At 40.8% G+C, this 27,741-nt stretch overlaps 1 protein-coding gene across 6 annotated transcripts in view; it reads left to right on the forward strand.

The window, feature by feature from the left end:
* MEIS2 (Meis homeobox 2) overlaps positions 1–27,741 on the forward strand; it is a 226,354-nt gene that overhangs the window by 194,412 nt on the left and 4,201 nt on the right. For 3 of the 6 annotated variants that reach the window (XM_040226974.1, XM_040226976.1, XM_040226978.1), the window contains 2 exons: positions 26,321–26,379; positions 27,714–27,741. The exon at positions 27,714–27,741 is cut by the window's right edge and continues 83 nt beyond it. In XM_040226974.1, coding sequence (XP_040082908.1) covers positions 26,321–26,379; positions 27,714–27,741 — 87 coding nt within the window. The remainder of the gene's footprint in view (positions 1–26,320; positions 26,380–27,713) is intronic. The other 3 variants (XM_040226975.1, XM_040226977.1, XM_040226979.1) reach the window with 1 other exon arrangement.

Below are 27,741 nucleotides of genomic sequence, written 5' to 3' on the forward strand. Positions count from 1 at the left end.
CTGAATAAACAAAGGTAATTCAAATTTCTAAAGAACAACTCTAATGTAACCCTGCAGAGCTGATGAATGAGAACATTAGTTTGGACCTGTTGAATCAGATTTAGGGTAAAAACTTATTTTACTGTATTTTTTTCTCCACCAGTTGAACTACATCCCCATACCCATTTTATTGATTAAAGAAAAATATTAAATGCTAACCACTGTGTAATTAGATGCACTTTCTGTATTTTTCGTTTATTCTCCCATAGAACCCACTAACCCATTGACTTATAAATCTGCATGTGCTAAGTCTTATCAGTCATGTCCGACTCTTTTCGACCTTATGGACTGTAGCCTGCCAAGTTCCTCTGTCCGTAGGTCTCTCCAGGCAAGAATACTGGAATGGGTTGCCATGCCCTCCTCCAGAAGATTTTCCTGACCCAGGGATCAAACCAGCATCTCTTTCATCTAACCTGCATTGGCAGGCAGGTTCTTTACTACTAGCGCCATCTGGGAAGTCCAGAGTAAGTCCAAAGTTCTAGCCTAGAACTCAGATAGTGTTTGCTGCTGCTAAGTCACATCAGTCGTGTTTGACTCTGTGCGACTCCATAGATGGCAGTCCACCAGGCTCCTCTGTCCCTGGGATTCTCCAGGCAAGAACACTGGAGTGGGTTGCCATTTCCTTCTCCAATGCATGAAAGTGAAAAGTGAAAGTGAAGTCACTCAGTCATGTCCGACTCCTAGCGACCCCATGGACTGCAGCCTACCAGGCTCCTCCGTCCATGGGATTTTCCAGGCAAGAGTACTGGAGTGGGGTGCCATTGCCTTCTCCGTGTTTAAGACTCCGTTTTATGTGTTTGGTTGAAAAATTGGCTCTGTTTTCCTGCCTACATAGGAAAATGTCAAAGAAAGGGTGTGTTGGAAATAAACAAGCTTGTGATCAGGCTGTTATCAAGATACTACCTGATTTCCAGGAGATATTTCAGCTGCTGACCTCTCCTGAGACGACAAGAAGAGTAATTCTTTGTTCAGTCTTTCAGTCATGTCCGACTCTTTGTGACCCCATGGACTGCAGCACACCAGGCTTCCCTGTCCTTCACCATATCCCAGCGTTTCCTCAAACTCATGTCCATTGAGTTGGTGTTGCCATCCAACCATCTCACCCTTTATCATCCCCTTCTCCTCTTGCCCTCAGTCTTTCCCAGCATCAGGGTCTTTCCGAATGAGTTGGCTATTCATATCAGGTAGCCAAAGCCTTGGAGCTTCAGCTTCAGCATCAGTCCTTCCAATAAATATTCAGAGTTGATTTCCTTTAGGATTGACTGGTTTGATCTCCTTGCTATCCAAGGAACTCTCAAGAGTCTTCTCCAGCACTGCAATTGAAAGCATCAGTTCTTTGGTGCTCAGCACCACAGTTCAAAAGCATCATTTCTTTGAGTAACTCTGCTGCTGCTAAGTCGCTTCAGTTGTGTCCGACTCTGCGACCCCATAGATGGCAGCCCATCAGGCTTCCCTGTCCCTGGGATTCTCCAGGCAAGAACACTGGAGTGGGTTGCTATTTCCTTCTCCAATGCATGAAAGTGAAAAGTGAAAGGGAAGTCGCTCGGTCATGTCTGACTCTTTGCGAACCCAAGTATTCCTAATTTGCTAGCCCCCAGTTGTGTTGGGGGTAGGAAACTATATTCAGGCAGATCCCTTTAGGTAATTCCAGAGCTGTCTCTACTTGCTCCACCAGCCTGCTTCCTTTTCTCTTCTCTGCTAGAACAGCCCTGCCTTTCTTACCCATGAAGTAGTTTTCTTCTCCTAACTGCCCCAGGGCCTTTAGCTATCCCGTGTACATTCTCCAGCATTCACTCACTTAATAAATGGAAACAAGAGCTCATCATAGGGACTTGCTGGTGGACCATTGGTTAAGAATCCACCTGCCAATGCAGGGGACATGGGTTCAATCCCTGGTCTGGGAAGATCCCACATGCCCTAGAGCAACTAAGCCCCTGTGACACAAGTCCTGAAGCCCACACTCTGGAGCCTGTGAGCCACACCCACTGAAGTCTGAGTGCCTAGAACCTGTGGTCTGCAACAAGAGAAACCACTGCAGCGAGAAGCCCATGCACCGCAGTGAAGAGTAGCCCCATCTCTCTGCAACAAGAGAAAGCCCGTGCCTGTATTCAGCAACAAAGACCCAGCACAGCCAAAAATAAATTTAGAAAAAAAGCTCATCATAGTGTGTATGGAAGATTGACAGGAGCTAATGCCTCCAAGGGCATGGTCTCCAGCGGTTATAGAGAAATGACCATCTTTTCAAAGAAAACTTTGGTTTCTGCTTTTCTTCCTGCTCTTATTTCCTTGTTACCTTCTGCATTAGTTTCCCAGGGCCACCCTAACAAAGTTCCGCAGACTATGTGGCTCAAACTATAGAAATGTATTTTCTAACAATTCTGGAGCCTGGAAATCCAAGACCAAGGTGTTGTCAGGTTTGATTTCTTCAGGGGCCTCTCTCCTTGGCTGGCTGAGGCCTCCTTCTCATTGTGTCTTCACATGGTTTTTCCTTGGAACACCTACATTCCTGGTGTCTCTTCTTGTTCTGTATAAGGACATGCTTCATATTGGTTTTGAGTCCCACCCTAATGGCTTCATTTTAGCTCACCTCTTTAAACACCTTATCTCAGATGCAGTTACATTCTGAGGTACCAGGGATTGGGAGTTTAACATATAAATTTGGGGAGGGAGAACACAGTTCAGGCCCTAATACCTTCTTATCACTATCAGAATATACACCCTGGAGATAGCTATATGTCCATGTAGAGCATACTAAGTCAGAAAGGACTGGATATGAGCCCCGCCTATGCCACTTACTAATAGTGTGACCTTCTGCATATTATTCTGAGTGCATGCTCAGTCACTTAGTCATGACCACCTCTTTTGAAACCCTGTGGACTGTAGCCCACCAGGCTCCTCTGTCCATGGGATTTCCCAGGCAAGAATACTGGAGTGGATTGCCATTTCCTTCTCCAGAGGATCTTCCCGACCCAGGGATCGAACCCACATCTCCCATGTTTCCTGCTTGGTAGGCGGATTCTTTACCATCAAGCCATCTAGAGGACATTTAGGCATATCATTAGATTTTGCCAAATCTCAACTTCCTAACCATAAAATGGGAATGCTGATAAGGGTACCTGCTTCAATAGGTTTTTGTGAGAATTAAGAGGATACCTGTATATGCTCAGTATAGTGCCTAGCTCAATAAATATTAATTATAATCATAGGAGTGAAGGTGAATTATGAAGCCCTCTTAGGAAAGGAGACTTTGATTATACTCAAATTATGGGCATTAACTGATACTTGACATTTTTCGCCTAAAATATAAATTCGCTATGAGTTTTCCAGAGTTTTCACTAAATGTTTGACTTTTCCTCGTCAAAATTCAGTGAACTGTGTAGTTTAGGAGAGCAACAACCCAGTAGGATCATGATGACTCTCCCTGCCGGATTTTCTATAGCACTAACTTCAAATATATTTTCATATTTAATAAATATATATTGTCATATGTAAAATTTATCCTGACTTTGGCTTCAGTCATGATCTTCATAAGAAGTACAGCACAGTCTACCACTTAATTCAGTGAACTCCATTTAATCAAGAGATTAGATCCAGTCCAGAGATTCATGGATTGTTTGCTTCACGTAAACGAATTGGTGATTCACACTTACTGATCAACCTACAAATACCACCGTTCACAAATGGGAACAGGCCAACCCCTGCTGGTGTAATTATCTGAGGGAGGAAGAGTGGGATGGGTAGGGAACAGCTGATGGTTCTTCTCACTTCTGGAGGGTTGCCCTTGAGATGATAGCGTGTAGGTGGGCAGGGCAGGGCAACTGTGACACCTCCCTGGGGTCCCTTCGATGCCAAGAATTGACCAGGCTTCAGCTGTCAAAGAACAATAAATTTTCCTTCAAAATATAAAACGTAAATCAGTGTTTCCCTAACACTGAAGGCAAGAAGAAGCTAAATCCCCATAATAATGAAAAGTATCCCGTTAATTAAATCAGCAAGGTAGAGAGCTTCCCTCCTAGCTCACAGCCTAGCTGAACAGTAGAATACCTTGGAGACCGAAACTGAAATCCAAGCTTTTTCTAGGTTGCAAGCCAGCATCCTGAGGGAACATGTAGAAGAAAAAAATCCTTAAGCACAGGACAAGTAAACACAACTTTTTTTTTTTCCCTCTCAGAAGTTGTACTCGGGTTATGTTTATCTGGGAAGAGAAGTTGCAAAACAATTTGTAAAACCAGGTTTAGCATATTTGTGCCAATCCCTTATCAGATCAGGGCTTCCCAAGTGGCTCAGTGGTAAAGAATATGCCTGCCAGTGCAGGAGACACAGGAGATGGGTTCGATCCCTGGGTAGGGAAGATCCCCTGGAAGAAGAGATTGCCAAGCCACTCCAGAATTCTTGCCTGGAAAATCCCATGGACAAAGAAGCCTAGCGGGCTACAGTCCATAGGGTTGCAAAGAGTCAGACACCACTGAGCACAAACACTCTTATCAGATCTGCCACTAGTCAAAGGTAAGCTCAAGGCCTGTTACTACAAACTACAGTGTAAAAGCAAATGTATCAGATGCTTACAGGAAAAGATAGAAATATGTTATTTCTTCTGATTTTTTTTTTTTAATTAGTCTTTTCAACTGTAGTCTGTTTCAACTTCCTTGGCTCTTAGACATCCTGGATCAGATCATTTACAACAATGATTAAGTGTTTACTTCACACATCTTTCTTTTTGTGTGCAAAGCTATTGATATAGATTTGTGGGTTTTTTTTTAATGCTTGGTTAATTGGCTGCTGTACTAAGAGAGAGTCTGTTACTGTGGTTGAGGAAAGCTGGAAAAAATCGAGGTTAAAATTTCTTATGAATCTATCACGTTTGGGAATTGAGGGCCTTATAATATTACTGCCCTCAAGCCACTGATAGCAGCTTCTGTTCCCATCAGTGGGAGCTTTTACAGGGATGAAAGTCACACCCTCTCGCCCCAGTCAGCTGTTGGTTTTGCTCTCCAAGCCAATTCACTTCCGCCCACAATCTACTGACCTTTAAATTGCTTTTAACTGCCAGAAGGTGTGCTTTTCAGATGAACTAGAGTCCATTCATAGAATCTGAGACTTCAGAACTTACCCATATTTGAAAACCCCAAAACTAGGCCGCAACATTTAACTAATCTTTCATGTAATGATTAATCAAATATTAGTTATTGCATCAGTGTCTTTGAAAAAATATGTTCTGCATCAGTCAGTTCAGTCATTCAGTCATGTCCAACTCTTTTCGACCCCATGGACTTCAGCTTCCCTTTCCTCACCAACTCCTTGAGCTTGCTCAAACTCATGTCCATTGAGTCAGTGATGCCATCCAACCATCTCATTGTCGTCCCCTTTTCCTCCTGCCTTCAGTCTTTCCCAACATCAGGGTCTTTTCCAATGAGTCAGTTCTTTGCATTAGGTGGCCAAAGTATTGGGGCTTCAGTTCAGCATCAGTCCTTCCAATGAACACCCAGGACTGATCTCCTTTAGGATGGACTGGTTGGATCTCCTTGCAGTCCAAGGGGCTCTCAAGAGTCTTCTCCATCACCACAGTTCAAAAGCATCAATTCTTTGGGGCTCAGCTTTCTTTATAACTCTCACATCCATACATGACTGCTGGAAAAACCATAGCTTTGACTGGACAGAATTTTCTTGGCAAAGTAATATTTCTGCTTTTTAATACGCTGTCTAGGTTAGTCATAACTTTTCTTCCAAGGAGCAAGCGTCTTAATTTCATGACTGCAGTCACCATCTGCAGTGATTTTGGAGCCCAAGAAAATGAAGTCTCTCACTGTTTCCATTTTTTTCCCATCTATTTGCCATGAAGTGACGGGACCGGATGCCATGATCTTCGTTTTCTGAATGTTGAGCTTTAAGCCAACTTTTTCACTCTCCTCTTTCACTTTCGTGAAGAGGCTCTTTAGTTCCTCTTCACTTTCTGTCATAAGGGTGGTGTCATCTGCATATCTAAGGTTGATATTTCTCCCTCCAAAGTTGATTCCAGCTTGTGCTTCATCCAGCCCGGCATTTCACATGATGTACTCTACATATAAGTTAAATAAGCACGGTGACAATATACATCCTTGATGTATACCTTTCCCAATTTATGTTATGCATAACATCGGACATGCTTGCAGTACATCAAAATTTGAAAGTGTGAGTTGCTCAGTCATGTTTGACATTTTGTGACCCCGTGGACTGTAGCCTACCAGGCTTCTCTGTCCATGGCATTTTCCAGGCAAGAATACTGAAGTGGGAGGCCATTCCCTTCTCCAGGGGATCTTGCTAACCCAGGGATTGAACCCGGGTCTACTGCATTGCAGGCAGATTCTTTACTGTCTGAGCCACCAGGGAAGCCTTACATCGAAGTTTACTCAGATTTATATTTGTCTATACCAGGATTCTGTTTTTAATCTTCTAGCTCAAGAGTTTTCTCACCATTACCTGCATTCTCCATATATTACCCTTTGCTTATGGACAAATCCAGTCCATAAGCACACATGCACTCACCTAGAAAGATAATTTTTTCAGTGTTTAAGGTGTCTAGTGCTACTAGAAGCCCAAATAATAGACTGTAGTTTTATATTGAGGAGTAGAATTGGGCCTACAATCTTTCAGCTTCCACCACACCAGTAAACAATTTGACACTGAAGCTAAGAGTGGCAGAACGAAAGGTAGCCAGAAAATAGGGTTCGTCCTTAGCTTTCCCTGGCTAAGAGGAGCTGTAAGAAGCAGCAAGTGGCTACAATGTGCTATTTGGTTCATTAGATTCCTGGGGGTGGAGCCAAACAAGATGGTGGATCCCCACTTAACCCCAGCTGCTTCCCTCTGACAACCTAACCCACAGCCTGTCCTCCGGTGGGTTATGGATAATGGTCTAATTTCCTTTCAGCAGGGTGTATTTTTTTTTTTCTGACCTTTCAGAGTAGTACCTGTGTGTTTGAGAGGGAAAATATCTTAATTTTTAAAAACTGTGTAAAAAGAAGAGATTTAAAGCCACAAGGTATGTAAGGTACATTAATGAAAAGCAAATATATATGTGTGTGTGTGTGTGTGTTTGTAAATTCAGTGTGTGCATATATGCAAGTTGCAAGAAACAAATTTTGAGGTTTTTAAAATTGTTATTTTTATGGTGTCTTTATAATCTTTCTCTGTGGGAGTTTAAGGAAATAGTTTCTTTAAGAGTTTGTTCTTTGGATCTAGCTGATAGCTGATATAAAAGTTCTATCTCACTGGTGCTGATGGGAAATATCTTCAATCACAGATGTATGACTGGCCATTATATGATCAAGAATATCTCTTCAAATGAAGGTAGTAACTACCTCCTAAAGGCTAGAATCTTTGCCTGTTTAATGGAGAATCTTAAAATGTAAATTTTTGTGCAAATCCAAAAGGTATGTCTGGTCAAAAGTTGACTTTTAATTTCTCAAAATACAAGCTCTTCAAGCACATCTGTAGACTAACTTGGAAATATAACCAGGCTAATGCCTATTGAGTACCTACTCTGAATGGTCGACTAAGCTAAGTGCTAAGAACAAAGTAAATTGAAACTTCATAGCAGTGATAACACTTCATATCAAAGATTTTCCAAAATTAAATATTATAATAGTTTTCCCATAATGTTTAAATGCACTCTTTATCTTATTTTGTATATCTGTATATAGTAGAACTGTAAAGTAGCTTTTTTGTATGTAAGTTTTTGACTGATTAACCAAAGGCAGGTATGGACAGTGGAAATAAGCACCATAAAAACTGGCCATCCCCTCTGCTGCCTCGGGGGCCACTATGACGCACACAGCCATTTTCTGTTTACATTGACATCATTTTGACAGTTTAGCACCTTTTTTTTTTTTTTTTCCAGGAACGGAGAGTAGGGGGTCAAGTTTTCTGATTAGGAATTTTCAAGGCCAACTTGTAAAAGGCAAAAATTAAGTTTGCATTCCTTTATATATTTGGATATGACAGATGAAAAGCAAGGCAGGTATGCAGAGTGTTTCTAATCCCTCACCTAGGTGGCAGTCTCAAATGCTTTGATGTCATCTGGTTGCAGGGCCCCCGAGACTTTTCAAGAAACCAAATTCAGCTGAGTCGCTGTGGCCTGTCTCTCCTTTCTGGTGTTCAAAAAGGAAAGAAAAGGTCCCTGCACCTTCTAGTCTCCTTCCTTTCTTGTACGGTTTGCTTTGTTTGTTTGATTTTAAAACTGCCATTATGTGAAAGTGTTGCAAGTATAAATAATTGAGAAGATAACTCTGTAGGGAAACCACTTTTGCTGCCTTTGTGCAAAGGCAGCTCATTATGGCTCAGAGCTGCAGCATTCCATAAGAGCAATTATGCAACATCAGTATGTCATGGATATTAACCAAAGGGAGTAGATAAGAGACTGGAAAATAATTTTGTAACTTATTTAATTAAATTTATTTGGTTTTTCAAATAGTTCCTCTAGTGTCTAATTTACCAAACCTCTCCGTGGTTGCTGTGGTCTTTGCCAGACGGGCGTTCAGAATTTGTTTGTGGGCATCTCTCCTCAATTCTGTATGGACTGACAATGTATTTATGTTGGGGTTTAATTTCCACCCAAGGAGAGGTTACCCATGAAAATGGAACCATAATTTGGTCATGAGGTAATCCCCCCCAGGGCTTATATAGTCAGTTAATATATGTTAATACAGCAAAGTGAACAAAAGGTTAAATAAGTGGGTCAGTCTCAGAACGAGTCCTGTACTGCTTGCTTCTGCTTAAACGGAAGGAAAAGCCCATAATGGCACTCGCCTGACTTTCACCCCCATCATTTTAAGAATTGCTTTGCCAATCCTTCACAGCAAATAGTAATTTTAAGTGGACCAACACAGAGCTCAGGGTGTTTGCACTCCATGGTAATGATAGAGTAGCTGTGCTCCCTGGAGTCAATAAGCCCAACAATTGAGTCATTTTTGCCTCCTGTGAGTGAATCACTGCTGTTAGCCTGAATGACAGGATTGCTTATAGAAGTGGAGCCCTTCACCGGGCTGACCTCTTCCTGAGACAGCGAGGTTCAGAGGGCAGGCAGGTGGTGTTTAACACAGTTCTAAGTAAAAGCTGATTTTGTACGAGTACACTCTGTAAACGAAAAAGTAGAATTGGTGGGGGCGGGGCGGGGGTGGGAGGGGAGAGGAGGATGGAGCATTGCCTGTGCATCGAGGTGCTTCACCCAAAGCAGCACTTCTTCTTTTCCTGTCTCTCCTCCCTTCTTATTTCTGTCTTTCCTTAACGTCCTGCTCCCCCCACCGCCTTGTCTCTGACTCTGTCTCTCTCCTCCCCATCTTCCACCCTCCGTATGCAGAAGTCTCTAACACATGTAGTCGACATGCTAAAGTTAGATGGCCACAGCCCAAGTTTTAGTTCTCATTAATGAAAGATGCAGAGGGTGTTGCCAAAAAAAAAAAAAAAACACAACCTCCTAGTTTTAAGATTAGTCTTCAGTTTCTGAATCATTTTTGAAGCAGAAATTTTAGGTACACATAGCAAAATACCCAATAATAGTTGTTGCTTTTTATAATATTTCATTGAGCAAGAAAATACGAGAAAAGTAGGAAAAGAGGAAAATTAGAGCAAACATCTTAGCCTAGCATCATCTCCTAATGATCAACCTATCTTTGAGATAGAGAAATTCAAAGAACATTCTCAGCCTGAGTATGTTTAGGGGTCCAAGGGCAATGGAGTAGTCAGGTTTTATAAAAATCTTGGGAGGGGGGTGTTGTGAACAGGTAAGATAGAAAACAGGCTTCCCAGAAAGCACAGTGGTAAAGAATCCACCAGCCAATGCAGGACACTCAAAAGACGTGGGTTTGATCCCTGGTTTGGGAAGATCCCTTGGAGTAGGAAATGGCAATCCACTCCAGTATTCTTGCTGGAAAATTCCAAGGACAAAAGAGCCCATCCATGGAGCTAGAGTCCATGGAGTCACAAAGAGTTGGACATGACTGAGGGACTAATCGAGCACAAGATATAAAACAAGAGCCCTACAAATGGTTCTCTATCTTTGAGTCTGACTTGGGGAAGTGGGAACATGGAAATCCTATTTTCAAATTCATAAATGATTTAAAAACACAATTTTGGTTAAAAAGAATACTCCTTAATTTTTTCAAATCCTTGGAGCCCTCAGTTCAGTTCAGTTGCTCAGTCATGTCCGCGACCCCATGAACTGCAGCACGCCAGGCCTCCGTGTCCATTACCAACTCCCAGAGTTCACTCAAACTCACATCCATCAAGTTGGTGATGCCATCCAGCCATCTCACCCTCTGTTGTCCCCTTCTCCTCCTGCCCCCAATCCCTCATCAGAGTCTTTTCCAATGAGTCAACTCTTTACATGAGGTGGCCAAAGTACTAGATTGATTGATTTAGCATCAATCCTTCCAAAGAACATCCAGGGCTGATCTCCTTCAGAATGGACTGGTTGGATCTCCTTGCAGTCCAAGGGACTCTCAAGAGTCTTCTCCAACACCGCAGTTCAAAAGCATCAATTCTTCGGCACTCAGATTTCTTTAGAGTCCAACTCTCACATCCATACATGACCCCAGGAAAAACCATAGCGTAGTGCCCCTCAAAATCGTAATAACTGAAGCCGAGTTTGATTTGTACTATCATGCCTTCTTAGAGATTCATGATATATGCTTGGGCTTTCCTGGTGGCTCAGGTGGTAAATAACCTGTCAACAGTGTGGGAAACGCAGATTCGATGCCTGGGGTGGAAAGGTCCTTGGAGAAGGGGATGGCAGCTCGCTCCAGTACTCTTCCCTGGGAAAGCCCATGGACAGAGGAGCCCGCTAGGCTACAGTCCATGGGGTGGCCAGAGCTGAGCACCGCTGAGCAACTAACACTTTGCCTTTCTTTGTTTCATTTAGTGCTGCTCCCTACCACGCTTTGACTTACCGTCTTTGTTTTGCAGAAACACTGAAACATTGACACCAGTGTCCTTCAGAGTACAATCTGGGGAAAAAAAATTTTAAGAAAGCTTTCTATTCTTCTTTCCTTCCTCTTTCTTCAGTTTCTACTTATTATTCATCTATCCCAAAACACACGCACACCATAATATTCCATTGAGCTCAGTTCCCATTATTCCCAGCTTATTCTCCCCTCTCCAGCAACTGGATTTATCGTTCAGTGTTACCCAGCTTAGAAAAGTCTGATGCCCACTTTCTGCCAAGTCAAGTCCTTCTCTTCCTTCACCCCATACACAAGATTTGCCTGGCATCCGTAAAGCCAGATGGAGTCACATCTTTAAACTAATGCCTCTAATCGGTATCTTTAGTTGTTTCTGAGTGCAAAGATCACTGCCCAGAGACAGGACGCCACAGTTATTTCCCACCTTAGCTCTGCCCCGTTCTAGGAAAAACCATTTCATCAGTTCAGTTCAGTTCAGTCGCTCAGTTGTGTCCGACTCTTTGCGACCCCATGAACCGCAGCACACCAGGCTTCCCTGTCCATCACCAACTCCCGGAGTCCACCCAAACCCATGTCCATTGAGTTGGTGATGCCATCCAACCATCTCGTCCTCTGTCGTCCCCTTCTCTTGCCCTCAATCTTTCCCAGCATCAGAGTCTTTTCCAATGAGTCAGCTCTTCACATCAGGTGGCCAAAGTATTGGAGTTTCAGCTTCAGCATCAGTCCTACCAATGAACACCCAGAACTGATCTCCTTTAGGATGGACTAGTTGGATCTCCTTGCAGTCCAAGGGACTCTCAAGAATCTTCTCCAACACCACAGTTCAAAAGCATCAATTCTTTAGCACTCAGCTTTCTTTAGCGTCCAACTTTCACATCCATACATGACCACTGGAAAAACCATAGCCTTGACTAGATGGACCTTTGTGGACAAAGTAATGTCTCTGCTTTTTAATATGCTGTCATTTCATCAGGGCTTCAGCTATTCAGTCACTTGCAAAATGAGGACAGAAAATTCCTCTGGGCTCTTCCATTCTCAATTTGACATTATTTCCAAGACACAGGAACCCTATTTTCATTGTCATTTGGTTTGCACTTCACCATACATTTTACTGAAGATGTACTGTATGTTTGACATGCTTTCAATAACATAGAATTAAGACGTGGCCCTGGCCTCTGAGACTACCTGGTGAGAAGCTAGATATATACATTATGATTTTAGTATTGAATACATGCTGTGATGGATCTCTGAACTAGGTGCAACTGACTGAAGAAGTGCTTCTTACTCAAACTATGGAATCTGGGAAGTTACCTCAAAAAGATACTCTCTGATAAGAATATTGAAGGGTGTGTTTACCAGACAGCCATGAGAGAAAGGCCCCAAAGACAGAAGAAATAGTATGTTCCTAGGTAGTTGGCATATTAACTTTATACTTATTAATTGTCTTTTTGTTTATATGTATATAACTGTATAGCAGTTAAATCAATTTCAAAATTAAATTATTTTATGTTACTTTATCTTTACTGTGAAAATGGAGAAAATTCAAATGCTATCATTTCTATTTCTAATAGTTAGGCCACTTTAGGGAATTCTGATAAGTGTGAGATGTGAATATGCAAAAAATTCCTTTCAAATTGCAATACACAGTGTTTGCTTCTTTGTCTGTTGGTGACTGTAGCTGAGTGTGGAATACAGGAATCAAAGGTTGATGTCTTTATTTCTCTGCAATTCGAGGGAAAGAAATCCACTAACTAACCCTCTAAAGCTAAAATATTTAAGGACTAAAGCAGATGTGGCATAACTGCTGGTTTGCTAAGTCTCTTGTGATTTATAAAGATATATTTTATGTCTTTTATGATTACGGGATGATGCTAAAAATTTTGTGGGTAATAATACCGTCACATTGGGAAGACTGTATATAACATCTCTGAAGAAGATACAGAATGCTACCCAGCTGCAAATCAAAGTAAAAAGACGTTTAATTTGTTATAAGGAAAGGCAGTCAAGAAATTTTATTTGGAATTTGGTCTTTGATGTCTGGTCATCATAAATGTGAGGACATTATTAAGTCATGTATTTATGAATAGATTTTTTTTTGCCTCTTGACGTCATGGGATATGTTTTCATAATATATTTTTAAAAACTATTGTTAGATGTATAGCTATTAGAAATATAGTTTATTTCAAGTGACTTTGAAATTTTACAAATCTTTGATTGCCCCCCCCTTTGGCACCTGGACTAGATGCCAGTAGAAACTGGTTAAATAACATGGTTTAAACAGGAAAAGTGTACCCCATATACATATTTATAATACTTTGTTAGATCTTTCTTTTAATATTACTTGACTTTCTGTGTTTTAATCTCTCTCTCTCTCTTTTTTTTTTTGGATTTTGGGCTGAAGCCACTCTAAAGCTTAACACCTAGGAGATTTCTCACTTATGGTTCCCTTTAAAAGTGCTAAAATCTCAGCCTCTCAAACAAGAGACCAAGCTACAATTTAAAGAAAGCAGTGGTATTGATAAAGGGCCCTAAGAATGTTGCCACCTTCCAAATGTGTCTTCTGCCACATTCTTTCTTTTAAACCAGCAGGAGAGTTGGAAGAAGGATAAGAGGCTGGCCCATACAAACACTCCTGGCATGCCATGCTGGTCTCTGAGGTCTCCCCTGCTGCTTTAGAAAAAGGAGCCCTACAGACAAATGAAAGGACCATGGGGACATTCTCATGCAAGCCCCTTCCTGCCAAACACCAAGTGGCTTTAGATTGTTGGTGTTGGTGTGGTTTGGCCTGAGTTGAAGAATAGAGACTTGAGAACCATTTGTTTCCACACCGTTTTGGGTGAAGTGCTATATTTTTCACTTTAAAAGCCCATTTAAAAAGAAAAATATGGTTTGAAAGGAGGACACAATTTGGAAGCCATCACACTTAATGGAGTCTCTTTTCAGTGTAACACTTTGTACTATCAATTCTCTTCTAAATTGTTGTCACCACCTGGAGAAAACCCACCCTTGATTGTCTTACCACTCTTGCTTAAAAACACCATCTTCTTTATATTTTTCGTATTTCAGATTTTTAAAACTTTTTTGTAAATTCCACCAAGTATGAAGTGTACACAGTGTGCCAGGGACATATTACCATCAGCTTCCAATTACACAGATTATCTCAGAATTAAAAGAAAAACCAACAAGCTGGACCTAATAGGAATAAAGGCTTTTACTGACAATTAATTAACAATTGACCAGACATTGTTAGATAATGGACTTCATAAAGTCTGGAGGATGTAGGAAGAAGTACTTTTTTGGAACTAGTCAGGCAGTTGATTGGGCTTCCCAGGTAGTGCTAGCAGTAAAGAACCCGCCTGTCAATGCAGGAGACATAAGAGGCTGGGGTTCCATCCCTGGACTGGGAAGATCCCCTGGAGGAGGGTGTGACAACCCAGAGTCCAGTATGCTTGCCTGGAGAATCCCATGGATAGAGGAGCCTGGGGGGCTATGATTCATAGAGTCACAAGGAGTCGGACACGGCTGAAGTGATTTAGTACGCCCGCAGGTACTTTATTATACTTGTTGCCACAGTCTGAAATATTCATCTAGTTTTGGAGTTTTGAAGAGACGAGAAGGTTTTGAAGTTAAAGTCGCTTCTTTCCAACGGTGGCAACCGTTCACTCTCTTTTTGTCCTTTATCTTGAGTGGCCTGCCTAGTTTCTCAGCCTGAAAGTCCCACTGTCAACTCAAAGGTAACTTTTAGAAAATTGAGTTTGTGCCCCCTTACCATAACAAGTAGGAATTCCTCTGAAATTTCCAATTTTTATCAAATGAATACTATAGCATACCAGACATAGATTCTCAAGTTTATCCTCTTATAATAGCACTTCTATTTGTATCTCTTCCTTGCCATCTAAACACAATTCATCAGTTGTTCTCCAAGCCACATGTCCCACTTCTTTTGTATTTCTACCAACTTAGTCTGAGTATACATTTCCCTCTTCTGCTTGGAATATAACAGCTTTCTACCATTTAGCTTCTTGCTTCTCATCAGCTCATATGTAGCCCTTAGAATAGATCTTCCTCAAGCACCATATTTTATCTATCATTCTACTCTTTAGGAATTTCAGAGGTTCAATTAGTTACTCAAGAACTTCCACCTGGGTGGGGGAAATAGGGAAATATTGGTCGAAGGGTGCAAACTTCTAGCTTCAAGATGAGAAAGTTCTAGAAGTCCAGTGTACAGCCAGGTGATGATAATTAACAGTCTTATGTATTTGAAAGTTGCTAAGAGAATAGATTTTAAATGTTCTTGCTGTGAAAAAGAAATGGTAATTATGTGATGTGATGGAGGTGTCAGATAACCATTTTGTAATATGAATGTGTCACATCAACACTACCTTAAGTTTATACAATATTACATGTCAAACTTGTTCAGTGGCTCAGTTGTGTCCAACTCTTTGCGACCCCATGAACTACAGCATGCCAGGGTTCCCTGTCTTTCACTATCTCCTGCGGTTTGCTCAGACTTGTCCATTGAGTCAGTGATGCCATCCAACTATCTCATCCTCTGTCACCCCCTTCTCCTCCTGCCCTCAATCTTTCCTGATATCAGGATCTTTTCCAATGAGTCAGCTATTCGCATCCGGTGGCCAAAGTATTGGAGCTTCAGGATCAGTCCTTCCAATGAATATTCAGTGTTGATTTCCTTTAGGATGGACTGGTTGGATCTCCTTGCTATCCAAGGGACTCTCAAGAGTCTTCTCCAGCACTGCAGTTTGAAAGCATCAATTCTTTGGTGCTCAGCCATCTTTATATGGTCCAACTCCCACATTCACACATGACTACTGGAAAAACCATAGCTTTGACTATGTCCGGGAAGGTTTGACTATGTCAGACCTTTGGTGGCAAAGTGATGTCTCTGTTTTTTAATATGCTGTCTAGCTTTTCTTCCAAGGAGCAAGTGTCTTTTAATTTCATGGCTGTAGTCACCATCCACAATGATTTTTGGAGCCCAAGTCACTATTTCCACTTTTCCCCCATCTATTTGTCATGATGATGGAACTGGATGACATGATCTTAGTTTTTAAATGCTGCATTTTAAGCCAGCTTTTTCATTCTCCTCTTTCACGCTCATCAAGAGGCTCTTTAGTTCCTCTTCCTTTTCTGCTATTAAAGTGGTATCATCGGGATATCTGACATTGTTGATGTTTCTCCAAGCAGTCTTGATGTCACACTTATACAGTGTTATTTTTCAGTTGTATCTCGATAAAGCTGAAAAAATAAAGGTGCCTCCCCTAGCTTGTATATTAACTGTGGTTGTGTTTTTCAGACCAAAACCAGGAGCCTGTCAGAATTCAGTGTCTGCACCCTCCCTTGCACACATTGGGCCTTAGTCTACTTCAGTGTCTTCACACACACCATTTCCTTATTTCCTTCTTTCTCAATAATCTATACTATTTTAATCTGGTCCAACTTCCCTCATCCAAGAAGCTGATGATTAACTTGACTTCTGACTTCTCTTTTGACCCCATCACACTTATTTACCGAGTGTGGACCATGTTTATTTAGGATTATGATGTATCCTCAAATTGTGCTTTTTGATTTGTTTCTGTAGTTGTGAAGAGTAAAATTCTTTAAAGGCATAAGTTGCATTTTCAAAATTTTAAATATATATGTGGACATAGAGAGAGTCATATAATGATATATTTTCATCTTATATATAAGTTCTTATTATATATGACCTTGTGATATTTTGTCATTAAACTTGTCTTTTGTTAGATAAAGTGCGTAGAAGTTATCAGTGTGTTATGCATGTATAGGTTACTGTGGACCTTAAAAATTATTCCTTCTAAATTTTTTAGAATTGAGAAAGGATGAAAATAGGCCATATGGAATCCCTGCTTCTTTATACCTTGCTGCCCTTCCTATCCTCTATCTTCCCACCACCCCCCAACTCTGGGACCTGTACGCAGTCCCAGGGAAAAGTCTACTAGGATAATCCTCTAAACACTGAAGAGGTTTGTCCTGAGTAACTGTTGATTGACCATAGGGTAGAGCAAGGAATGAGGTTTTGAAAAAAGTCTGTTCATCTTGGTGAAAGTGAGAAAGGGGAGAAGAGAGCAAACACTAGAACATGACTTGATGGCAAAAAAAGATGTTTAAACAGCCATTCTTTTCTCCTTCATTTTCAGCATTCCTGCCACCCACAAAATTTCTGTCTATGACCTATGTGGTTATATGTCTACATATCCTAGAGTTGATGACCCTTTTTACCCTTCCTTCCAGCAGCCACACAGAAAACTTAGCCAGGTGTTAATCTCTGCAGTTTATTGCCTGATATGTATATGTGTACATACATACACATACATGTATGTGTATACACACATGTACACATACATACTTGCATATGATTGCTGACTTCTCACAGCTTATCTCAAGGCCACATTGTTTCCTGTCCCACTTGGTTGACAGGGCATCTCTGACGTGACAGATGTATCCACTAAGAACAGGATTGTGCATTTGAAACCAGTTTAATTCTTAGCAAGGCGATGCATATGGCTTATGGAGATTTTGTTGTTGATTTTTTTTCCTTATATATTACTCAGGGAAGCCTGTGTCAGTATAAATCAGTGGTAACGAAATCAACATTATGGCATCTTTGATACTGCATTTGCAAAAGCCTTTCTGGATGTTGTTTAATTCAAGGCTTAATGATTGATATTGTAGACAGTGAATAAACATTTTTGATGGATCTGTTTGCTCACAGATTTAAAAAAGTGAATCCCTTTTTCTCTTGGATTTAAAGAGTGTAATGCCATTGAAGAGGAAACAGTTCACATGTGGTCATCACAGGTTGGTGGCAACAAAAGTAGAAACTCACTTAGGGTAAAATTTGCTGTCAGGAAAAATGGAGCATTCTTTCTGAACTCAGGAACGTGGTTCATGCGAGCTTGCTTGTGGATGGTTGCTACAATAAGGCTCCTTTCATACAGGTGTGTTTATGCCCCAGGCTTGCTGGCCACAGTCCATTCCATTTACAGAAGCTGAATTAAACAATAACTACCGCATTGCAAAAAATGGTGGGGAGGGGGGAGGGGGGGAAAGGTGAGCGTCAAAGGAGATGCCTGAGAGCTTTGTTCGGGCCAAGAAAAACCCTGTTGCAGTTGTCAGAGCTTGTTGATGTTGCTGGGAACGGCACTTTTTTTTTTCTCCTGGATTTTGTGGTTCTGCCTTAGGAAAGAAAGTAAAATAGAACGGAAGAACAAAGTCCTACTCTATAAATCAGCAGCTGCTCCTTGCCAGATCAAAGGAGTGACATTTTTGCTCCTGGACTACTTGTCCACTTGAGGGCTTGACAGGCAGCTAACAGCTGGCCTGCTAGACTGTATGGGAGAATCCGCCTACATCTTCTTCCGAGCAGATGACAAGCTAATCAGAGAGATATCCATAGCATAGGGCATGTGAGTGCACCTTGATCTCCTCAAACATCGCTGATACATAATTGCTAAACAGCTTGGTATATTTTTGGCAAGTTAATGCTCAGGTGGCTTCCACTGAGAAGTAGGATAGAGAATTAATACTCCAATCAAAGTGGGTCTTGAAAGCTAAAGAAATGATAGATTTGTAAGGATCTCCTCCTGTTAGCACGAATTAGTAAGTGGCTAGGAACATGATGAGAACCAGCTATAATGTGTGTAACTGATTGTCAAGTGACTGGTTGATTTTTTCGAAGCCCAGTCAGGCAATAAGGTTCAGATAGATGAACAGGGACTTCATAATTGGAAATTTTGAAGATGATTACTCCAATTTTTTTATGCTGATAGAACTGAATAAAGTTATAGATGTATCTTCCGTGTCTGCAAAGAATTGTTTTCAGAAGCACTATTAGGATTATAGGTATACAGATCTGGAATTTTAATGTCAGTAGTAAAACTTTCAAAGTAATTCAGTTTCTAGTTGATTTCCATCTGCAATAAATCATGTACAGAATGAGGTAATACACTACAACTTATGTCTATTGACTTAGTATTTTATCTTTAAGAGGATAGATCCTAGATATGAATAGCTAAGGAAGTTTGCGTATTTCCTCCTCCTTTGCTTTCAAGTAGCTTTGAAAGATCACTTTTATAGTGCATGATAAATAGCCACATATGAATAATCTGATGGTGTTCTGGGAGAGTAACAGTGCTTCAAAATCATAACCTGCTGGGATGTTTTGTTATTGAGTGAGATTATCCTTATGGAATAGTGTTTATTGTTCCTCAGTATTATAAAGAAAATAAAAGATAATTCCCTATCTTCAAGGAATTTCTCAAATACTTTTATTAAAAAGTCTCTACTATTGGCCATGTAAGCCTGAGTCAAATAGGATGCCAAATTCTCCAGGTCATTCTAAAGATTTTTTAAATTATAAAAAACAATCAAGCTTATTATTAAAAACTTAAACAGTGCAGAGCTACATGAAATAAAAATATAAATCTACCATTTCCCTGCTATCCATTCCTGAGAGAGAACAGTTTCCACAAAAACACTCTATCAGTCCAGATTTTCCTGTCGGAGGCACTGACAGAATGAAATGTATTAAATTACTCTAAATTGTTTGTTGCCCAAAACAAGTGATTAAAGGACTGTTTAGATCTGAGATACCTAAAGAGAATAGTATGTGCATATTCGCAGCTCCGGTTCTTGATTAAAACTTGATCTTTGCAAGTTTCTGTTCTTAGTAAGAATACTGGATCATGTATTTGGTATGTGACCTAGAGCAGGAATTCTCAAATTTAAATGTGCTTGTGTCACCTGGAAATATTTCAGAATATTGATTCAGATTCATTAGTGCCAAGGTGTGTGCACGTGAAGTCGTTTCAGTCGTGTCCGATTCTTTGCACCCCTATGGATTGTAGGCCACCAGGCTCCTCTGCCCGAGGGATTCTGCAGGCAAGAATATTGGAGTGGGTTGCTGTGCCCTCCTGCAGAGAATCTTCCCAACCCAGGGACTGGCAGATGGGTTCTTTACCACTAGCACCACCTGGGAAGTGCCAGGGTAGGGATCACTTATCTCTGTAGCTCTAACGAGCTTGAGTTGATGTTGATATGGTTGGTCCATGGAGCACAGAGTTGCAAGGATCCAAAGAATTGTTAAGAGAGTGATTCCAAAATAGCTCACCCCACTACCCTGCCCCCCAGCAGACACCCACTCCAGTGTCTAAAATCGCCACCATGACATTATACACTTGGATTAGCTGTAATCTCTGGGAAGACCCTACATGGCATGAACACGTGCTACCTTCAGGGGTACAGCACATTATTATCCTCTTATCAATCAGCTTGGCTTTGTTTTATAATAACTCACCTAGTGTTAATTATTACCTGTAAGAGAACAGAGCTCTTTAGGAGGGGGCATTGTATACATGCATTTTGAGTGTAAGTTAACATTTAACAAGCCTTTACTGTGTGCCAGGTACTGTGGCACAAAGATGTTACAAGCAATACCCTCCTTAATCCTCAAAATGATCTGGGTTCAACTATCACCCCAGCTTATAGATAGGAATCAAACTGAATCTTGGAAGTTTACATAGACTTGCCCAAGGTGACACAGCAAGTAAAGGGCAGAAAATATGTTCCTATGCTCTTCATCACTTTGCTCTACAGAGAAGTCTGGAATATGGAACAATATCTGAGAAGGGTTTACCCAGAGTAGGGTATTTTAGTAAAGAACCTATGTGAGCCCTCCTATCTTGAAGGAAGAATTAAGATGAAATTATTTTGGGAAACCACAGTAGAAAGCTGTCGAAAGATGAGCATCACCTACTTGATAATTTTGCTCAGGGCTTTTCATGTCAGCAAAAACACTCCACTACTCAAGGCATATTCGTAAAGCTACAAAAAGTGTGTGAGTCCAGATTAATATCGTATTTTCATATTGTAAACTTAGAAGTGTTAGTTCATGGTATTTTGAGAGCTGTAGACTAATCTGTGTGTGTAGTCAGTCACTAAGTGGTGTCTGACACTTTGTAACCCCATGGACTGTAGCCCACCAGGCTCCTCTGTCCATGGGACTTCAAAGGCAAGAATACCAGAGTGGGTTGCCATTTCTTTCTCCAGGGATCTTCTCAACCCAGGGATCAAACCTGCATCTCCATTAGGCCAATCTCACCTCTATCAAATTAAAAAGCTCTAGGGAAATTGATTATGAACCATAACTGTATCCCTAAATAACCCATGAATCTCATTTGTTTACCTTACTTTGCTCACAGTTGTGTGGGAGAAAAGACCCACTATCTGGCCACCCATGAAAAATGCAGGTTTGAGACATGACTCAGTCATTTGTGTGTTGGAGTACACATTCAAAGGTATTAAATCTGCTTGATTCACTGATTCAACCTTGTCAGTATATCTCACTGAGAAAACCCTGCTCTTAGCCATAACCACAGCACAGAGATAGACATGCCTTCTTCTTGAACTCAGAAAAGTCGAAGAAACTTAATAATGGACTTGTCCTGATAGACTTCACTGTTGCAAATCCCAGCCAGTAGCAAGCTTTGTGAATAAGCACCTTCTCCGATGAGTTTTGTGGCTGAGAAAAGTGAAGAAACAGGTTTTTCATTTTTTAAAAGGTCCCCAATCACCAAGGTATTTGGACAATACCTCTTCCAAATTGATCTGATCTCTCTTCGGCAGTTCTACCTCTACTTCTTTGACCAGACCAATCCATGCAAAATCTTCACTTCCAGGGATTCTTGATTCCTCCTCAGAGGGTTCAGGGCTAGCATCCACCTTTCCAGTTGACTCCATGGAGGTCTACACTTTCTAACAAAAGGAATGCTGCCACAAGGAATGGGTTACCAGGTGGGGAATGAAGTTAGTGAACCAGAAGGAGGGATTTATCAGCCATTTAAAAAAGATGGAGAAAAAGAAAGGAAAAGGAATCAACCAACAATCTGGAAAGATACCCAAGTCTACTTCTATCAATCTGAAATATGCTCAGGAGTGAACACACTTTAGAAAGAAAATCACCATGGTCAGATTTCATTGACAGAAAAGTTTGGCTTTTTTTGTGGGGGGTTAAGGTGAGGATGTGGGAGAGGTCTCCAGAAGACCTCTCTCCAAAAAGACAAGATGAGATTTCAATGATATTTTCCTCTCTTGGGTTTATTCTTTTTATATATAAAAGAATCCATCTGCCAGGGCAGAAGACACAGGTTTGATCGCTTGATCCTTGGGTTGGGAAGATCCCCTGAAGAAGACAATGTGAGCCAGCTCCAGCATTCTTGTCTCGGAAATCCCATGGATGGAGGAGCCTGGCGGGCTACAGTCCATGGGGTCACAAAGAGTCGGACATGGCTTAGCCTAAACACACTTACGCGTGCACACATACACATATATATATTCACTCTCAGTTGACTCAAAAAGGCCTCATGATTCTTGGAAAGGCATTGAATTTATTTCTGTAATCAAGTTTATTTTTAAGCTAACCGTCTAAGTATATAATTTTTAGGGATCACACATACTAATGCATTTTCTATTTTGATAAAATTTAGTGAGAAAGTAGATAGTCTTAGTAGATCCTCTCCAAAGCTTTTGCATGAGCCTGTGTACTAACTTTGTGTTCAACACAAATCAATGGAAGTAGTGTATTTTAGGGTACTCATTCCCTAGGGAGTCACTAATGGAATTATCTCTAGCCCTTAAAAAGTCACAGTGAGGCTAATGAATTTTTTTTTAAGTGAAATCTGGATAAGGCATTAGGCTTACTAGCACATTTTATTTATGGCATTTATCATATGTGGCACATTTTACATGCAAGTTATACAAACCTCAGAATGTTTTTAAGAGCTATTTAATATCTAAGAAGACTTTGTGATTTGGGGTTAAATAGTTTATACCAATAGAAAAGTATGTGTCCTCAACTTCAAAATCATTCTGGGATGACATTACAATTTAGAGCATTTTTTAATATCAGATACAGATGAAAAACCTAACAGTCTTTGGATTGGAAATAACTTGTGGGGGTTTTCATTAAAGTTGGGTGCAGCTTGCTGCATTTTGGTTAGTTGGATGTCTTCAGCAATTTTTCAAATGTTTTGGGTTTGGCAAAGTCCAAAATGTTTTTGCCAACACCCTCTTTTCCCCTTAGTTTTTAAACCCGTGTGAAATTCAAGGATAACTTAATCCATATGTGTCTGATTCATTTACACTTAACTCATCAAAATGTTATTTTGTAAGACCCATTTAATATCCAAGAAACCTTTTTGAGCCTTTTAAGATGTCTTTTGTCTTTGAACCAGTGAGTTGCATTTTTCCATATGAATGGAGCTTGGACCTTGAAAGATGGAAGATCAGGCAATTTTCAATTTAGACTTCAAATTTTAAGTAGATCAAAACTTGATATTCTGCTTATTGCTTGAGCACTGAATAACTTCATCTTAAAATACATATCAGAGAAGGTGGAAAAAACTTTCATGTCATCTAATTTGGGGGAAAGACCACATTTGGAAATTTCACATAAAGAAATTTAAAAAAATACTTTTAGTTTGATTTTTGTAAGTCTATAATTAAATGGCTTCATTTTATGTACATTGGGTGTGTTTTCTAAGAGTGGCCTATGGGTCATCTGTGCAGTGGGAGTAATTTAATCTTTGAGTGTTGAAGTGTTCTTACAGTCAGCTTATTAATTGTTAATTTTAATAATGACATCTATGGTGTTCATAAGATAGCCTAGGATCAGGGGAGCTGACAGTTGGCAAGAGTTGTATGGTAAGAGAGTTCCGAAAAATTGGGACCCATATGTTTTACAAATTCTGTGATTCGAAAGAATGTGGTAGAATCAGGAATCTGGCAAGATATAGCACGATGGTTCACAAACATTGTTTGAGAACAACAGTTCAGAGAAACCCTAGGGAAAAAAGCAAAATCTCTCTGACCTGGTAAGATCTAGTGAAAACCTTCAGAGGCCTCTCTGCCTATTTGTTTAGCAGAACTGGGCAAAGAAAGGCCATCGCCATAACTGCTAGTGAACGTCCAGTCCATGCCATGGTAACTAGTTGAAAATGTAATACTAGAGTGGCATTTCCAAGTTCAGCACTTCTATAAAGACTTGTGAGCACACAGAATGCTTTTTTAATGTTCTGCATTGTTGTGGATCCCCCATTGAACAACCTTTTGAGAGGACCCCGTTTTTACTAATGTAAACATTCTGAGGAGTATCCAAAGAAATGACCTTTGAGTGAACCTCTAACCTTCCCTGTAATTATTTGTTTGAAGACAGTGTGGAGTTCTCCTGCTGAGAACTAAGGACCATGATGCCTTGCAACTCTGTGAGGCAGGGAGTGTTTGGGGGAACTGTTGAGAAAGACATAAAGAAGGGAACAACCTCCAGATGTAAATAATAAAAGAGTAAAAGGGTGAAATTAAAAAGGGAAAAATAGCAATTCCTTTTACCTAAAGAGTTGCTCTATAGGAAAAAAACAAAACCGGGATTACTAGTACATAAGAGGTGAAAACCCTGCCATGTGTGTCCTCCATTAGAAACTTCAAGGAGAAGAGGAAAGGTTTCTCCCACTCTTCTGAGCATCTCAATGGGTCATAATCTGAGCTGATAAAAGGAGTTTTCTGGTGCAACTCTCAGGTCAGTTGTCCTTGAAAGGTCCCAGTAAGAGCAGTGAGGGAAAGAGTAGACCACTAAGATTTGAGGGGTACTTCTAAAAGGCTTTGTGATCTATCTGATCAGCTATTCCTCAGCAACACTTAAAAGTGCCTGGAGGGAATATATACCGTTTCCACTCTCCTCTTTTTGTTTTCACCTCACATAACCTGTCACTTACTTGCCCAAACCTGAGGGGGTGTGACATTTTTGACAACCTGAGCTACCCGTTCTTAAGTAATAAAGAAGTGCATTGTTTGCCAAACAAACGCCTTATGCAAAAGACTCCTTTGGTTTTCTCTCAGCTATTTTTCTTCAATCTAATTGTATTCCCACCAGAGTGCTCACAGGAGGCCTAAAAGGGCGTGGGCTGCTGTCCTCTGCAAAAGGGACTACAACACCATAGGAGCACAGAGCTGCCAGCACACACTAGAATTTTCCTGGCTAATTTCAAAGAAGGAGCTTTCAGTTCCTGACCGTGACCCCATGCGAACTCATTAATCATGAAGTCCCTATGCACTTAAGATTTGAAACTGGGAATACTGGGAATGAGCAAACTCCAGGAGATAGTGAAGGACAGGGGAGCTTGGTGTGCTGTAGTCCATGGGGTTGCAATACTGGGAAAGATCATCCGTGGTTCTGTTTTGAAGGAACAGCTAGCTATAGGCTAGGCAACCCCCTCCCTCCGTGTCCCCCCTGAAAATGCACAGCCAGTGAATCTTGTGCATCAGCTCAAGTGTGTGGGGAATGCATGTCATTAAATGCACGGGGACAGGGGTAACTCGCAAATGGTAGAAAATTGGTTTGTTTTTATTAAATTTGGAGAAATAAAGGAGATTTCTTATCATCTTACTCTGTTTGTACATGAATATTTGATGGGCATTATTAAACATTAAAGTAACATGAAGTAGGCACTTATTTTTGGATTTCCAACAAAATTAGATCCAGGCTTCTAGACGAAATAACTGCTTCTCCTTTACATTCCTGTGATTCAGCCACCACCTGATTTGAAAATGTTTCTTAGACTCTAATATCAACCATGTGTACCTGAGGCTCTGTCTTTCTAGTGGGTTGAAAGGTGGCTGGGTTTATGGTTGGCAGTTACCTTTATCCCTGCCCTGGGTGTCCCAGCTTAGACTGGAAAGGCCGCCCCCAGCTGGCACTGACCTCTAAATGACCCCTAACTTTACAGGCTTAAACTGCAGGAGTTGCCGAAGAGCAGAAGTCTTTCTGGCCAGCACTTATTACTGCTGTGTTGGTGATAAAACTTCAGACAGCCTAATTGATGGCTTTGCTGACCTAACAATACCTTGTGAAAGCCGAGTGCCAGAGCCTGGTCTCCATTTATGACCAGCTGCGAGGGGAAGCGGGATCTCCCTATGATGGAGTTTAGGGAAAGGGGAAAATCTTCCAGCCTGTGAACTTAAGATTCTGATTTGTTCAAGAGGCAGAAGCACAGTTGCAAATTAATACAAGTTTTCGCAGGGAAAACTTTTTTCTCTTCCCGAGTAACTTGTTTTTAGCAAGTCAGCCTCGACTTGGTTATGAGATGACAGGGGAGATGATCAGTCAGCTATTTTTGAACATGGAGAGGAAAAATTGCCTTCAAATTAAAAAGATAATTTTTGGTAGATGTTCGACTGTACTCTATTCTCCGCAGCGTGCGAAGGTGTTCACGGAGCACACAAATTGCATTTGCTGACTGGTCGTCTCTATTCTATTTCAGGTTTATTAATGCCAGAAGAAGAATAGTACAGCCCATGATTGACCAGTCAAATCGAGCAGGCAAGTTCCAACTCATGTCTGTGTTCCCATCCCTGAGGCACAAATCCTCATCAAATTATACTTTAGGAGTTTCACCACCTGGTAAAGAAATGCTTCCATCAGGCATTCTGGGAGAATTTTGTTTTTTAATGTCCCCAGAATTCCATTCTAGGAAGCAACTTCGCTAATTGGTGCTAATTGGAGATTTCCCACCCTGACTCTACTGAAACTGCTTTTTATTTTCTTTCTGAATTGGTAATTGGGCACACGTATTAGTGCCACAAGCAGTTTGTTTAACTGTGAGCTCTGGAATTACTCATTGCTTGTTTGCATCCAATCATTAGCACACTCTCATTTTCTCCTTACCCATAATTCCTTGGTGTGCGTGTTGCTTTCACTCCTAGAACATCCCCTGTTAAACTCATTGTATCCATTCATTTGCTTTGACTATTCATAATATTCTATTAAAGCCTGACATGCTGCATTGCCAGCATTATTTTTTATTAAAATGCTTCCCATCCATCTCATGAAAACACATGTGGGGTTTTCTCACAGTATCTCTCAGTTTCTCTAAAGCTATTAATACATGGTACAGTCAGAACCCTACCCAGGAACTCCTAATCATTCTACTTTGAAATAGGCATTTCCTTTTACTGCAGACTTGTGGTGCCTGCAAGAAGGTCTGTGGGGAAAAAGCTATTTTCCGTGTAGATGATGACTCTTGTCACTCACGAGGATGTCAAACAGGATGGAGACTTAAGCTGTGGCCTCAGTTTAAAGAATTTAAGAAAAATCAGATTCCTTTGGCAAAATTTCCCCGACAAGACTGAAATATTGTGTTGTCCACTAATGGAGGCTGGGGGCCTGTTGGAGAATCATATAAAACAATTGAAACATTAAATTTACCGTGTTTACATTTTCTTTGGTATGAGTGAAAAGCAAATGTTCCATCGAGTCTGTTTAACCTTGTAAAACTGTGCTCAAATTCTCAAGTGTTTGTGTCTGATGTGAAATTTTATTAAGCCACCAGAGATGGCAGGATCACCAAATCTTAACAGCATGTGGTGATCTTTATATATCAGGTACCACCTCTTCCTTGTAAGTCCAGAAGCAAAGGCTGCTGAGGATGACCCACCTGTTAAACAAGCTAGGGAAGTCTCTCCTCTAGAATGTTTTGTAAAGCTACTCACACATCTTAGCTCAACCCTAGAACCGCACAGACGACCACACCCCCCCTTTGCAAGTGCCAACCACGTTGTTGCTGTAACGTTTCAGTGCTGCAGCAGGAACAATTGCTGATTGTTTGGTATATCTTTTCTTCTTTCTCCTCTGTGTCCTCGAATGACTACAATCAGGTTTTCTTCTTGATCCTTCAGTGAGCCA

This window comes from Oryx dammah, unplaced genomic scaffold (genome assembly GCF_014754425.2).
Source record: "Oryx dammah isolate SB20612 unplaced genomic scaffold, SCBI_Odam_1.1 HiC_scaffold_26, whole genome shotgun sequence".
Classification (NCBI taxonomy): domain Eukaryota; kingdom Metazoa; phylum Chordata; class Mammalia; order Artiodactyla; family Bovidae; genus Oryx; species Oryx dammah.